General features: G+C 42.3%; 1 protein-coding gene across 1 annotated transcript; it reads left to right on the plus strand.

The window, feature by feature from the left end:
- Positions 1–11,193, plus strand: LOC124040634 (IQ motif and ankyrin repeat domain-containing protein 1-like). Its single transcript, XM_046357720.1, has 15 exons — positions 1–21; positions 167–224; positions 744–866; positions 6,159–6,298; positions 6,585–6,749; positions 6,839–7,030; positions 8,241–8,366; positions 8,662–8,801; positions 9,250–9,304; positions 9,397–9,492; positions 9,629–9,737; positions 9,878–9,974; positions 10,157–10,291; positions 10,569–10,697; positions 10,868–11,193. Exons 1-15 carry the CDS (start codon positions 1–3, stop codon positions 11,034–11,036), a joined length of 1,755 nt encoding a protein of 584 aa, XP_046213676.1. The 3' UTR covers positions 11,037–11,193.
- The last annotated feature ends 316 nt before the right edge of the window (positions 11,194–11,509 follow it).

Consider the following 11,509-nt stretch of genomic DNA (forward strand, 5'->3'; position numbering starts at 1 on the left):
ATGGTGACCAGTGAGAGTTCAGTAAGGGATTGTGAATCCAACAGCTAAATTGCGTAGGTTTGAAACCATAATCTATTTTTGGCTAATTGTACTAGAGTAATGGGCTTCTAGGCTGGTTCATCGAACTATTATTTGGAGAAAATATGAGTTCACGTAGTACTAAAAGCTCAGGAAAACTGGAGCCAAGGCACGGTCGAAGCGAGCAGTCCAATCATCAGAGGCAGGTATGCAAACCATGAAAAGCATTGGAATTCAACTTCAAGTCGAGGTGTCTAACGACGTTAGCCATTGGGGATCTGATTCCCGAATATGAAAGTATTTTAGGTCTAAGTAAAATGTTGTTGTCTGAAATGAAGATGCAAAACAATTGGAGGTTGAATCTGTTTAATAGGCTTTATATCAATTAAAGTTAACAAGTTACCAATATCTCCAGCCCATTTTAAACACAAAGTAACATTAAATTAGTGTAACGACCCTGGGTTTATGGAAATCGACACAGTCGATAGCTCGCCGGACCTCGGGCTAGAAGGTCGAGGGTTCGAGACCTGCTCCCTGCCTGTTTCATTACTTTATTTTGCTGTAAAAACATTTAAGTATGTACCTAAACTTGTGATGGTACATGTTTTGGTTCGTTGGTTTTGGTTACCATCACATTAAATGTGTCGTCCGTCTGTACATAGAGATGTGTTTCTCTTTCGCTTAATGTGTAGTCTAATTTCCCCTTTTTGTTTGTGCTCTGGAAGGTGCCTCCCCCCAGCGCAGACAGAGCACCGGTGTGACCCAGGGTGGTCAGTCCAAAGGCAAAGCTGCTGCTGCCAAGACAAGACGTAACACCTCTGCCAAGACAGTGCAACCACCAAAGAAAAGTACTGCTCTGCATTGCTCATTCTTATCATGCCAAATCAGACAATTTACCTTTAGCTTACTTCCATTGCAACAATGTAAAGAAATGCTGATTTGATTGTCCTCATATACCTAGGCCTTAGTCATCAGTTGAGATCTGTGTGCCTAATGCTTGTGTAGTAGAAGTGAAACTCGCCCGTAGTATGTTGGCTGAGGTACATTGGTGACAGGATACTTCCCTGAGATCTAAAAAGCTGCTGTCGCTCAGGGCATGATAGACTATATTGTGTTGCTTGATTTATGAGAAAGCCAGTTAAGCATGCTCATCTCAAGTTAGGACTCGACCAGAAGAGAATAGTAATTGCCTCCAGAGTGGTGCAGTGGTCTAAGGCACTGCATTGCAGTGCTAGCTGTGCCACTCGAGTCCGGACTCTGTTGCAGCCGTCCGCGACTGGGAGACCCATGGGACAGCGCACAATTGGCACAGCGTCATCCTAGTTAGGGGAGGGTTTGGCCCGGCAGGGATGTTCTTGTCCCATCTCGCACTAGTGACTCCTGTGGCTGACTGGGCGCTGACATGGTGTATGGTGTTTCCGTCAACACATTGGTGCGGATGGCTTCCGGGTTAAGTGGGCATTGTGTCAAGAAGCAGTGTGGCTTGGTTGTATTTCGGAGGATGCACGCCTCTCCCGAGTCCGTACGGGAGTTGCAGCGATGAGACAAGACTGTAACTACCAATTGGATACCATGAAAAAGGGGTGGGAAAAAAAGGAGAGAATAATAATTTTTCCCTAGGATCGGCTGTGTTCTTCTTACTGGGGACAGTGTGCAATCACACATTCATGAACCACCCTGGAGTTCAGAAGAATGAACACATTGCTTACATTACACAACTGTCTGTTACTCTTCATTACACCCAAGGGAGTCTGATGTGGTCAAAGGAAATTATGCAAGCTTGAAAACAATCCCTCATTGTTTCCTGCAGGCACCACCCAAGGCACACATAGGAGCAGTAGGAACTATAGAGAAGGGATCATCAACTACATTCAGCCGCAAGCAAATTTTTTCTTGAGCGGATGATTGGGGGCCGAAACATAATAAAAAATAAAACATTTAGACTGCAAATTTACAGCAAGAAGCCTAAACAGGTATAATATTTGACTAAAACTGTCACGCCCTGACTTTAGAGAGCCTTTTATTTCTCTATGTGGTTAGGTCGGGGTGTGATTTGGGTGGGCATTCTAGTTTTTCTATTTCTTTGTTGGCCGGGTATGGTTCCCAATCAGAGGCAGCTGTCTATCGTTGTCTCTGATTGGGGATCATACTTAGGCAGCCTTTTTCCACCTTTAGTTTGTGGGATCTTGTTTTTGTGTAGTTGCTTTCTGCACTGCATATAGCTTTACGTTCGTTTTCTATTTTGTTGTTTTTTCAGTGTCATTTAATAAAAGAAAGATGTACGCCTACCTCATTCCGTCAGTAAACGTGACAAAAACCTAGATTACATTTGGAAAATTTGACCTGTGCAGGGTGCCGTCTTTCGGATGGGACGTTAAAATCGGTGTCCTGACTTTCTGTGGTCATTCAAAATCCCAATGGGATTTATTGTAAGAGTAGGGGTGTACTCTCTGGTGTCATGGCAAAATTTCCAACCTGACCACATTCCATCATGGCCATCTAATCATCCCCCTCATTCCTAATTGGCGTATATCACTCCTCACCTCTACACCTGATAGTTGATGTGTGGTGAGAGTTCTGCCACAAAAATGGTCGCCGTGCATCACTGAGTTGGGTGCTACACATTGATGGTGGATGAGGTGAGTTTCCCCCTACTATGTAAAGCGCTTTTAGTACCTCAGTTTGTAGAAAAGTGCTATATAAATAAATTATTATTAATTCTTATGATTTGTATACGATCACATTTTTTATTTGTTATATATTTTTTTAACCTTTATTTATCTAGGCAAGTCAATTAAGAACAAATTCTTATTTACAATGACAGCCTATACCGGCCAAACCTGGACGACGCTGGGCCAATTGTGCACCGCCGTATGGGACTCCCAATCATGGCCGGTTTTGATACAACCTGGATTCAAACCAGGGTGTCTGTCGTGACGCCTCTAGCACTGAGATGCAATGCCTTAGACCACTGCGCCACTCGGGAGCCCAAAACGTCTCTCTGTTATCCGTGGGAATTTTGGGAACAGATTTTCAAAATTCAAATCCATTGGAGCTGATTTCCTGGTGTTTTTACGTTCTTTTATGTCCAACAATGAAAATGCCCCCCTCACCCCCACAAAAAATGATAAAATAACCTATTTTTTATTTTATACATTTTTTTTCTCATAAAACTTGTGGGGGGCAAATAAAACCACCGGCATGCCAAAATCACAGCGGGCCGCCATTTGGGGAACCCTGCTGTAGAGCATGTCAAATTAAGTTGTCTTCAGTACATAGATAATTGCCTCACTACATATCATAGAGCGGGATTCATAGCTTTGACAGCTGTTGCCGTACTCCTTTAGTTAACAAATGAGCAATTATGTTGAAAGCCTTTTCAGCTGTAGCTCTCAGATGGTATTCATGAGAAGGTATGAAATACTAGGCCTACATTCCTTTTATGTACAGTATATTATTATTTCCATTTAATACAAAATTTTTATTTAGATAAATGCAGCAAATCAACTTAAATAAACATTTATAAACCATATACAGTGCATTTGGAAAATATTCAGACCCCTTCATTTTTTCAACATTGTGTTACGTTACAGCCTTATTCTAAAATGGATTAAATAAATAAAAAATCCTCATCAATCTACACACAATACCTGATAATGAAAAATCGAAAACAGGATTTAGAAACAAATAACTTATTTACATAAGTATTCTGACCCTTTGCTATGAGACTCAAAATTGAGCTTAGGTGCATGTGTAATGTAGTTCGTCTGTTGTTTGTAGAGAGTCAGACCGAAATGCAGCGTGTAGGTTACTCATGACTTTTAATGAAGAATAATGCGGTACATGAAATAACTGAAAATACAAAAACAACAAACGAGTGAAACTAATACAGCCTATCTGGTGACTAACACTAAGACAGGTACAATCACCCACGAAATACAACGCGCACTCAGGCTGCCTAAATACGGTTCCCAATCCGAGACAACGAGAATCAGCTGACTCCAATTAGGAATCGCCTCAGGCAGCCAAGCCTAACTAGACACACCCCTAATAATACACACTCCCAATTAATACAAACCCCAATACGAAATACAACATAATAAACCCATGTCACACCCTGGCCTACCCAAACATATAACAAAAACACAAGATACAATGACCAAGGCGTGACAGCATGCCGTTTCCTTTGATGATTCTTGAGATGTTTCTAAACTTGATTGGAGTCCACTTGTGGTAAATTCAATTGATTTGAGATGATTTGGAAAGGCACACATCTGTCTATATGTAACAGTACAGACTTTACTTCCGTCCCCTCGCCCCGACATGTGCGCAAACCAGGGACACTCTGCACACGTCAACAGTCACCCTCGAAGCATCGTTACCCATCGCTCCACAAAAGCCACGGCCCTTTTGTTGAAACTAAGATAGAACTCTTTGGCCTGAGTGCCAAGCGTCACGTCACCTGGCCTATACCATTCCCACGGTGAAGCATGGTGGTGGCAGCATCATGCTCATGCTGTGGGGATGTTTTTCAGTGACAGGGACTGGGAGACTAGTCAGGATTGAGGGAATGATGAACTGCGCAAAGTACAGAGAAATCCTTGATAAAAACCTGCTCCAGAGCGCTCAGGACCTCAGACTGGGATGAAGGTTTGCCTTCCAATAGGACAACGACCCTAAGCACACAGCCAAGACAACACAGGAGTGGCTTCGGGACAAGTCTCTGAATATCCTTGAGTGGTCCAGCCAGAGCCTGGACTTGAACCCGATCGAACATCTCTGGAGAGGCCTGAAAATAGCTGTGCAGCGACGCTCACCATCCAACCTTCCAGAGCTTGAGAGGATCTGCAGAGAAGAATGAGAGAAACTCCCCAAATACAGCTGTGCCAAGCTTATAGTATCATAGCCAAGAAGACTCAAAGCTGTAATTGCTGCCAAAGATGCTTCAACAAAGTACTGAGTAAAGGGTCTGAATACTTATGCAAATGTAATATTTCAGTTTTTGTGTATTTTTTTATTTTTTTTACTTAAAAAATCTTAGTCATTATGGGGTATTGTGTGTAGATTGTTGAGGGATGTTGATCCATTTTTAGAATAAGGGTGTAACGTTACAAAATGTAGAAAAAGTGAAGGGCTCTCAATACTTTCCGAATGCGCTGTGTTTATTAAACATATAGGCCTATATTGGAAATTATAATAATAAAAACTAGAAATAGCTGTCGTCAAGTTCAACATACTGAGCAGCACAAAGAAACGGAATCCTCCAGGTTAAACAAATATTTGGGCTGTACAGATAGGATTAGGCGGTAAAGTCGACTGTACAATCTTATGTATACTGCATGGGTGTTGTTGTGTGAGTCTGTGGCTTTGCTTTGTTACTCTTGTCAGCTTGTTATTGTAAAAGAGAAATGTTCTCTAACTTATCTGGTTGAACAAAGGAAATGAACAAATAAACCTTGACGGACAAAGACAATTACAATGAATCTATACTGAGGCTAAACTATACTGAAACAATTAACTTTGATTCCAAAACGAAATGAAATAAAAACTATCATGAATTATGTTCAGTTTTTGTTATTTTCTCCAAACTTTGGGGGGAAATCGAATGGGGTCGAGTTGGGTTTTCAAGCTTTTGGGTTTATAAGCCACTGTATCTAGCGGGTAAATGCAGCCAGGAGAAGGCGATGTTTCAAATAGGCCTAGCTATCACTAGCTGATATGGAGAAAATTGTCTAGCTATCTAACTTGGTTCTTCTTACATGTACTACTACAGTTAAAAAGCATTGGATTGTTTCCTTCCAACATATTTTTTTGCACCAATCGCAACGCTATTCCTTTTAAATCCAAGTCATATTGAGCTTTACTTTATAATGGAAACCTGACCTAACCTTACCCATCATCTTATGTATTACTGCCCCCGAGTTGCAATAAGTGAAGTAAAAAACACAGACACAAATGGTTACAAGCCTACCACGCATGCTTTCTGCAGCTAACACTAAAACTGAAACTAAATAATATAAAAAGGAAATAGAAATATTTTTAGACAACTAAAACTAAATGAAAAATGTGCAAATCGAAACTAAACTGAAATAACAGGGACTTGTTTGTACTCACTGTATGCATGTTTATTGTTGTTGTAGATGTAGAGCTGACTCCAGAGGAGCTAGCTGCAGTGACCATCCAGCGGGCCACTCGAGGCCTGCTGGCCAGGCGAGAGCGGGTTCGGAGACAGAAGGAAAAACAGGACTATGAAGACCTTATGGATCGCTTGGAGAAAGAGGTTAGCTAATTATATGAAAATGACAGTGTATGAAAATGACATTATATGAAAATGACAGTGTTAGGTTTGGATTTATAAAGTATATCAACATATTGAAATTTGAAATCATGAAATAGAACTCTTGGCATTACAGGTTGACTCAGATCTCCTCCTTTGTTTGTTCTTATTTCAAATAGCATCCGTGAGTGTGCTTGAGTGTGTTGTAGTCTACAATCAATGTAATGTCATTGTTTCTGAAAATGAGAAGTGTGTGTACCCTGAAAGGTGTGTTTTGATTGGCCTGCAGGCTTTTGTGGCACTAGTACGAAGAGAACAGGAAGAGGCAGAGTGGAAAAGGAAGAAGGAGGAGGAGGAGAGAAAGGGGAAGAAGGAAGAGCAGCTTCTGCGAACTCGACTTCTGGAAGCAGCGTTCGATGGAGAGGCAGAGGAAGTGTTAGCAATTTTGAAGGAGGTGAGACTGATATGTGATATCTGTGAGATCTGTGTGGACAAGTAATGAAGACATGACAAAGATTAATAGATGCACTGGTCCTTGTCTAGGTGTCTGATAGGGACACAAAGCGTGGCCTTGGGTTGGATGAAGCAGGCAAACGCCAGCGGCTGCTAAACCAACTTTTCATGATTAACATCACAGATGCCAATGGTAACACAGCAGTGTCAGAAGCAGCAGGTGGGGGTCAGCCGGAAGTCATCACCTTATTGGTGGAAAGGGGTGCGGACATAAACACACGGGTGAGAGAATGCAGCACGAACAGAAATATTAGCTCTTGGTCAGATGAGAGTGAGTGTCTTCCCTCACCCACTCATTCCCACTGACACACACAAACATACAGTCGTGGCCAAAAGTTTTGAGAATGACACATATATAAATTTTCACAAAGTCTGCTGCCTCAGTTTGTATGATGGAAATGTGCATGTACTCCAGAATGTTATGAAGGGTGATCAGATGAATTGCAATTAATTGCAAAGTCCCTCTTTGCCATGCAAATTAACTGAATCCCCCCAAAAATGAATAAAGATGAATAAAGAATGGTACCAACACATCCTCCGAGAGCAACTTCTCCCAACCATCCAGGAACAGTTTGGTGACGAACAATGCATTTTCCAGCATGATGGAGCACCTTGCCATAAGGCAAAAGTGATAACTAAGTGGCTCGGGGAACTATATATTTTGGGTCCATGGCCAGGAAACTCCCCAGACCTTAATCCCATTGAGAACTTGTGGTCAATACTCAAGAGGTGGGTGGACAAACAAAAACACACACATTCTGATAAACTCCAAGCATTGATTAGGCAAGAATGGGCTGCCATCAGTTAGGATGTGGCCCAGAAGTTAATTCACATCATGCCTGGGTGGATTGCAGAGGTCTTGAAAAAGAAGGGTCAACACTGCAAATATTGACTCTTTGCATCAACTTCATGTAATTGTCAATAAAAGCCTTATGAAATGCTTGTAATTATACTTCAGTATTCCATAGTAATATCTGACAAAAATATCTAAAGACACTGAAGCAACAAACTTTGTGGAAATTAATATTTGTGTCATTCTCAAAACTTTTGGCCACGACTGTTCACATCTATTGATAGGCAGTTAGCCTAGTGGTTAGAGGGTTGGGCCAGTAACTGAAAAATTGCTAGATCAAATCTCTGAGCTGACAAGGTAAAAATCTGTCGTTCTGCCCCTGAACAAGGCAGTTAACCCACTGTTCCCTCCCCGTCATTGTAAATAAGAATTTGTTCATAACTGATTTGCCTGGTTAAATTAAAAAAACAAGCATGACTTGACTTAAACCCTTTCTTTGGAAGTGTTTGTCTTCCACAAACTTTCTCCAGCAGGCAAACAACTAAATATATATTTCTGAGTATTGGAGTTAAATGTCCATGCCTAAGGCCTAAGCAATTGCAGAAGTATGTCAGGAAGTGTTTTTTTGTTTGTTAATAGGGTGCATTTGGACGGACTCCAATCTACAGAGCTGCGTTTGGAGGCCATCTTGGGGCAGTGCAGACTCTTCTACAGCTTGGGGCAGACCCGAGGACCCATGCAGATGATGGTAGCACTCCAGAGCAGGTATGTGTGACTGTGTGTGCGCATAGACAATAATCAGGGTTCTTTATGTGTGTGTGTGTGTGTGTGTGTGTGTGTGTGTGTGTGTGTGTGTGTGTGTGTGTGTGTGTGTGTGTGTGTGTGTGTGTGTGTGTGTGTGTGTGTGTGTGTGTGTGTGTGTGTGTGTGTGTGTGTGTGTGTGTGTGTGTGTGTGTGTGTGTGTGTGTGTGTGAATGAGAGAGACAGATACAGAGGGCGGCTGTGTAATTGTGTTTTTACAAGCCATGTTTGGGCTTATGTGTTTGTGGACATGTTCCAGGTGGCTTCTGAAGAGGCTGTGGTTGCCACTTTACAGAACTGGGATCTGAGTGCCACTGACTCCATGCTGTCGAAGATGAAGGCAGAGGAACAGAGGAGGGCGGAGGAAGAGGGAAAGCAGAACGAGGCGGAGACTGACCGGTAAGAGTCACGCCCAAGTGTTCAACCCCTCCCACTCAAAACAGAAACCTTTTGTAGAGTATGACACTCTCAAAACCCAACCCTATGCTCCCAAACATAGTCTAATTAGGTCATGTCTCATGCATACAGCATAGACAACAGAGTAAGATACACAATTTAGCCAGAACAGTAAGAGAAACTGAATAGCTTGGCCAGAGATCAGATGTTGTGTGCACACATTATTTGTACTATTTGTAATATGTTTATATCTATCTACTTCCCCTCTCCTTCAACACAAAGGCACGTCAGTCCTGTTAAGTCACGTCATCAGGCCAGTCCTGCATAGTCACTTTTGCTGAGTTGAGGACAGATAGAGAGGATAGCTGACATGATTCCCCCACACATTGTTCACTGATAGGGGGAAACAGTGCAAACGTGCAAACCAAAAATGGCCTGTGTTTTCCCTCAGCCTGAAAGGGGAGGTGGATCAGCTCCAGAAAGAGCATGAGCGATGCCAAAGAGAGGTAAGACACATCCGGAATCAATAGTTCCAAGATGAACAGGGAAAATGTCCCTTTCATCACTCTGACGTCACTCGCCCTGTGTGTGTATATAGCTGCAGAAGGCCTTCGTTGAGCTGAATAAGAGGATCACAGAACATGATACATGTGTGAGGAAGGGAATGGTGGAGCAGGCTAAAGTCACCTTGCTGGTAGTCACTGTACTTTTTTAGCACACTGCTAAAGTTGTATTGTCTCAGTACTGAAGTAATGATGTATGCATTGTCTCAGTACTGGTGTGTGTGTGTGTGTGTGTGTGTGTGTGTGCGCGTGCGTGCGTGCATAAAGGTGGTTCATGAAGCTGAAGATGTTTTGGCGAAAGCTCAAATAGCAGCTCATGAGGCTGCAGGGAAACTATCCCTTGCCAAGCTGACACTGAGAGAGCAGTCTGGTGGTGGTATGTAATGTCACATGCACACACACATGCAGCCCCCCCACACACACACACATACACAGAGACAGAGACAAACAAACACACCTTTCCCTGGAGCAACACAAAATGTAATATTCTCACAGTGTGTGTTTATGTGAACTAAGATGCTGTCCTGGACCGTGGTGGGGTTCGTTGCCCGGTTCGCGACCTTGAGGAAGTTCTTATTAAAGATTTAGGCGGCAAGATCAAGCAGGATGGCAGGTCAAATAATTATAATAATGACTTACTCACTTTAGTATGACTTTTTGCCCTCAGGTTAGCTGCTCAAACAAAACGCAAACAGGTTGTTCATCTCTCTGTATTTAGCTAATCGCTCTGTTTACAATTTAACATTAGATTCAGTTAATTAAGTTTATCCACACTGGCTATGTATCTGATGTTAGGTGGCCCCTGCTTGTGGATACCTATGGTCAGGCTGCCACATTTCTACGCTACAGAGACACTAACTACCTGGACGCCTTGCATCCTGGAGACATGCAGCCTGACAAACTGAGACTCGCTCTACTGGGGCCCATCAGGTGTGAGAGAGAGATATTACAGAGGTGCCGGCAATGAGCAGCCTAAGCCTAAATTTGAGTTATGCACATCAACGACAGCAGCAGGTGTAAGAAGTGTTTTTAAGAGTTTGCTGTAAAACCTTAATGTATATCAAATCAGGGTCGGGCTGCTCATTTGAATTGCCAACAGTAAATATGTCACAAAAATATTGTTTTTGTATAAATAAAGGAGTGAATAAGGACACAGATAAATGTTTGCATGAATAGAAAGGCTGTTCTGATGTAATCCTGTCTGCAGGTTCGGAAAGCCCTTGGTTATTAACATGATGGAGGTGGACTTGTTTGAGAGTGTACAGAACCAGCTAGACCAGGTGAACCCAGGGCTGAGTGAACAGCTGATGAACAAGGAGCTCCTGCAAGAAGAGAGGTACAGTACCAAGCGCTTACTGCCAGCTCATAGATCATCTCAATATGAACCTTTCTCAGTTGTAGTTAGATTTTCTTTACATTTAAGTGGTGATGTAAGACATTTAAAAAAATGCAAGGCTGCGCCCTCTCATTGCGAGATTGATATCAAGGTATGTCGTCTCCCGGTAGGTACCTAAGCCTGGTGCGCTCCACTGATGGTCCTCAGTATGCCAGAACTGAGTTCATGCTGGACCGCATTGAGAAGTTCAGCCTGGTGACCAAACAGCGCCACCCTCCTGATGCACTGCTCACAGCATTCTATCCCATCCATGTCATGCTGCCGGAACCCAAAATATGACGTTGCTGTGGCTCAAAAGTGTAAATACTGTTGTTGTTGTTGTTTTACCACAAAACATGTTTTACTAATATAAAATATATGACACCAGAAAATAAGGATTTTATTTTTGGTATGATTATTATGTAAATGATTAGATGTTAATCTCCAGCAGATTGACAGCACTGTGGCAATTTTCATGGCAGCTAAATATAAAATATATTTTTTGATAATGCACACTAGTAGTAATCTAAACCAAAACAAAAAAGTAGCATTGTATCACAGGAAACACAGGCACTCGCGATTTGTTACAGCAATCCCTATCCCTATTGGCTGCTACAGTTGACTTGTTTTTAGGAACAGCCAATCATGGGGTTGTATAGAAGAGATTTGACACAGGGAGTTATTTTACACTGGCCCAGGTTGAACCTGGCAAAAATCCGGTCACATCATCGGGCGAAAGCAGTAAGTGACACCACTCCGTTATTTTGTCAACA

Source organism: Oncorhynchus gorbuscha, linkage group LG08, assembly GCF_021184085.1.
Source record: "Oncorhynchus gorbuscha isolate QuinsamMale2020 ecotype Even-year linkage group LG08, OgorEven_v1.0, whole genome shotgun sequence".
NCBI lineage: Eukaryota > Metazoa > Chordata > Actinopteri > Salmoniformes > Salmonidae > Oncorhynchus > Oncorhynchus gorbuscha.

What these genes read in the sequence shown, in the direction of transcription:
- LOC124040634 (XM_046357720.1), top strand. Translation starts at nt 1, where the DNA reads ATGGTGACCAGTGAGAGTTCA. An exon ending in TGGATCGCTTGGAGAAAGAG is followed by an intron (nt 6,299 to 6,584) that starts GTTAGCTAATTA and finishes ATTGGCCTGCAG; the next exon opens with GCTTTTGTGGCACTAGTACG. An exon ending in GTGCGGACATAAACACACGG is followed by an intron (nt 7,031 to 8,240) that starts GTGAGAGAATGC and finishes GTTTGTTAATAG; the next exon opens with GGTGCATTTGGACGGACTCC.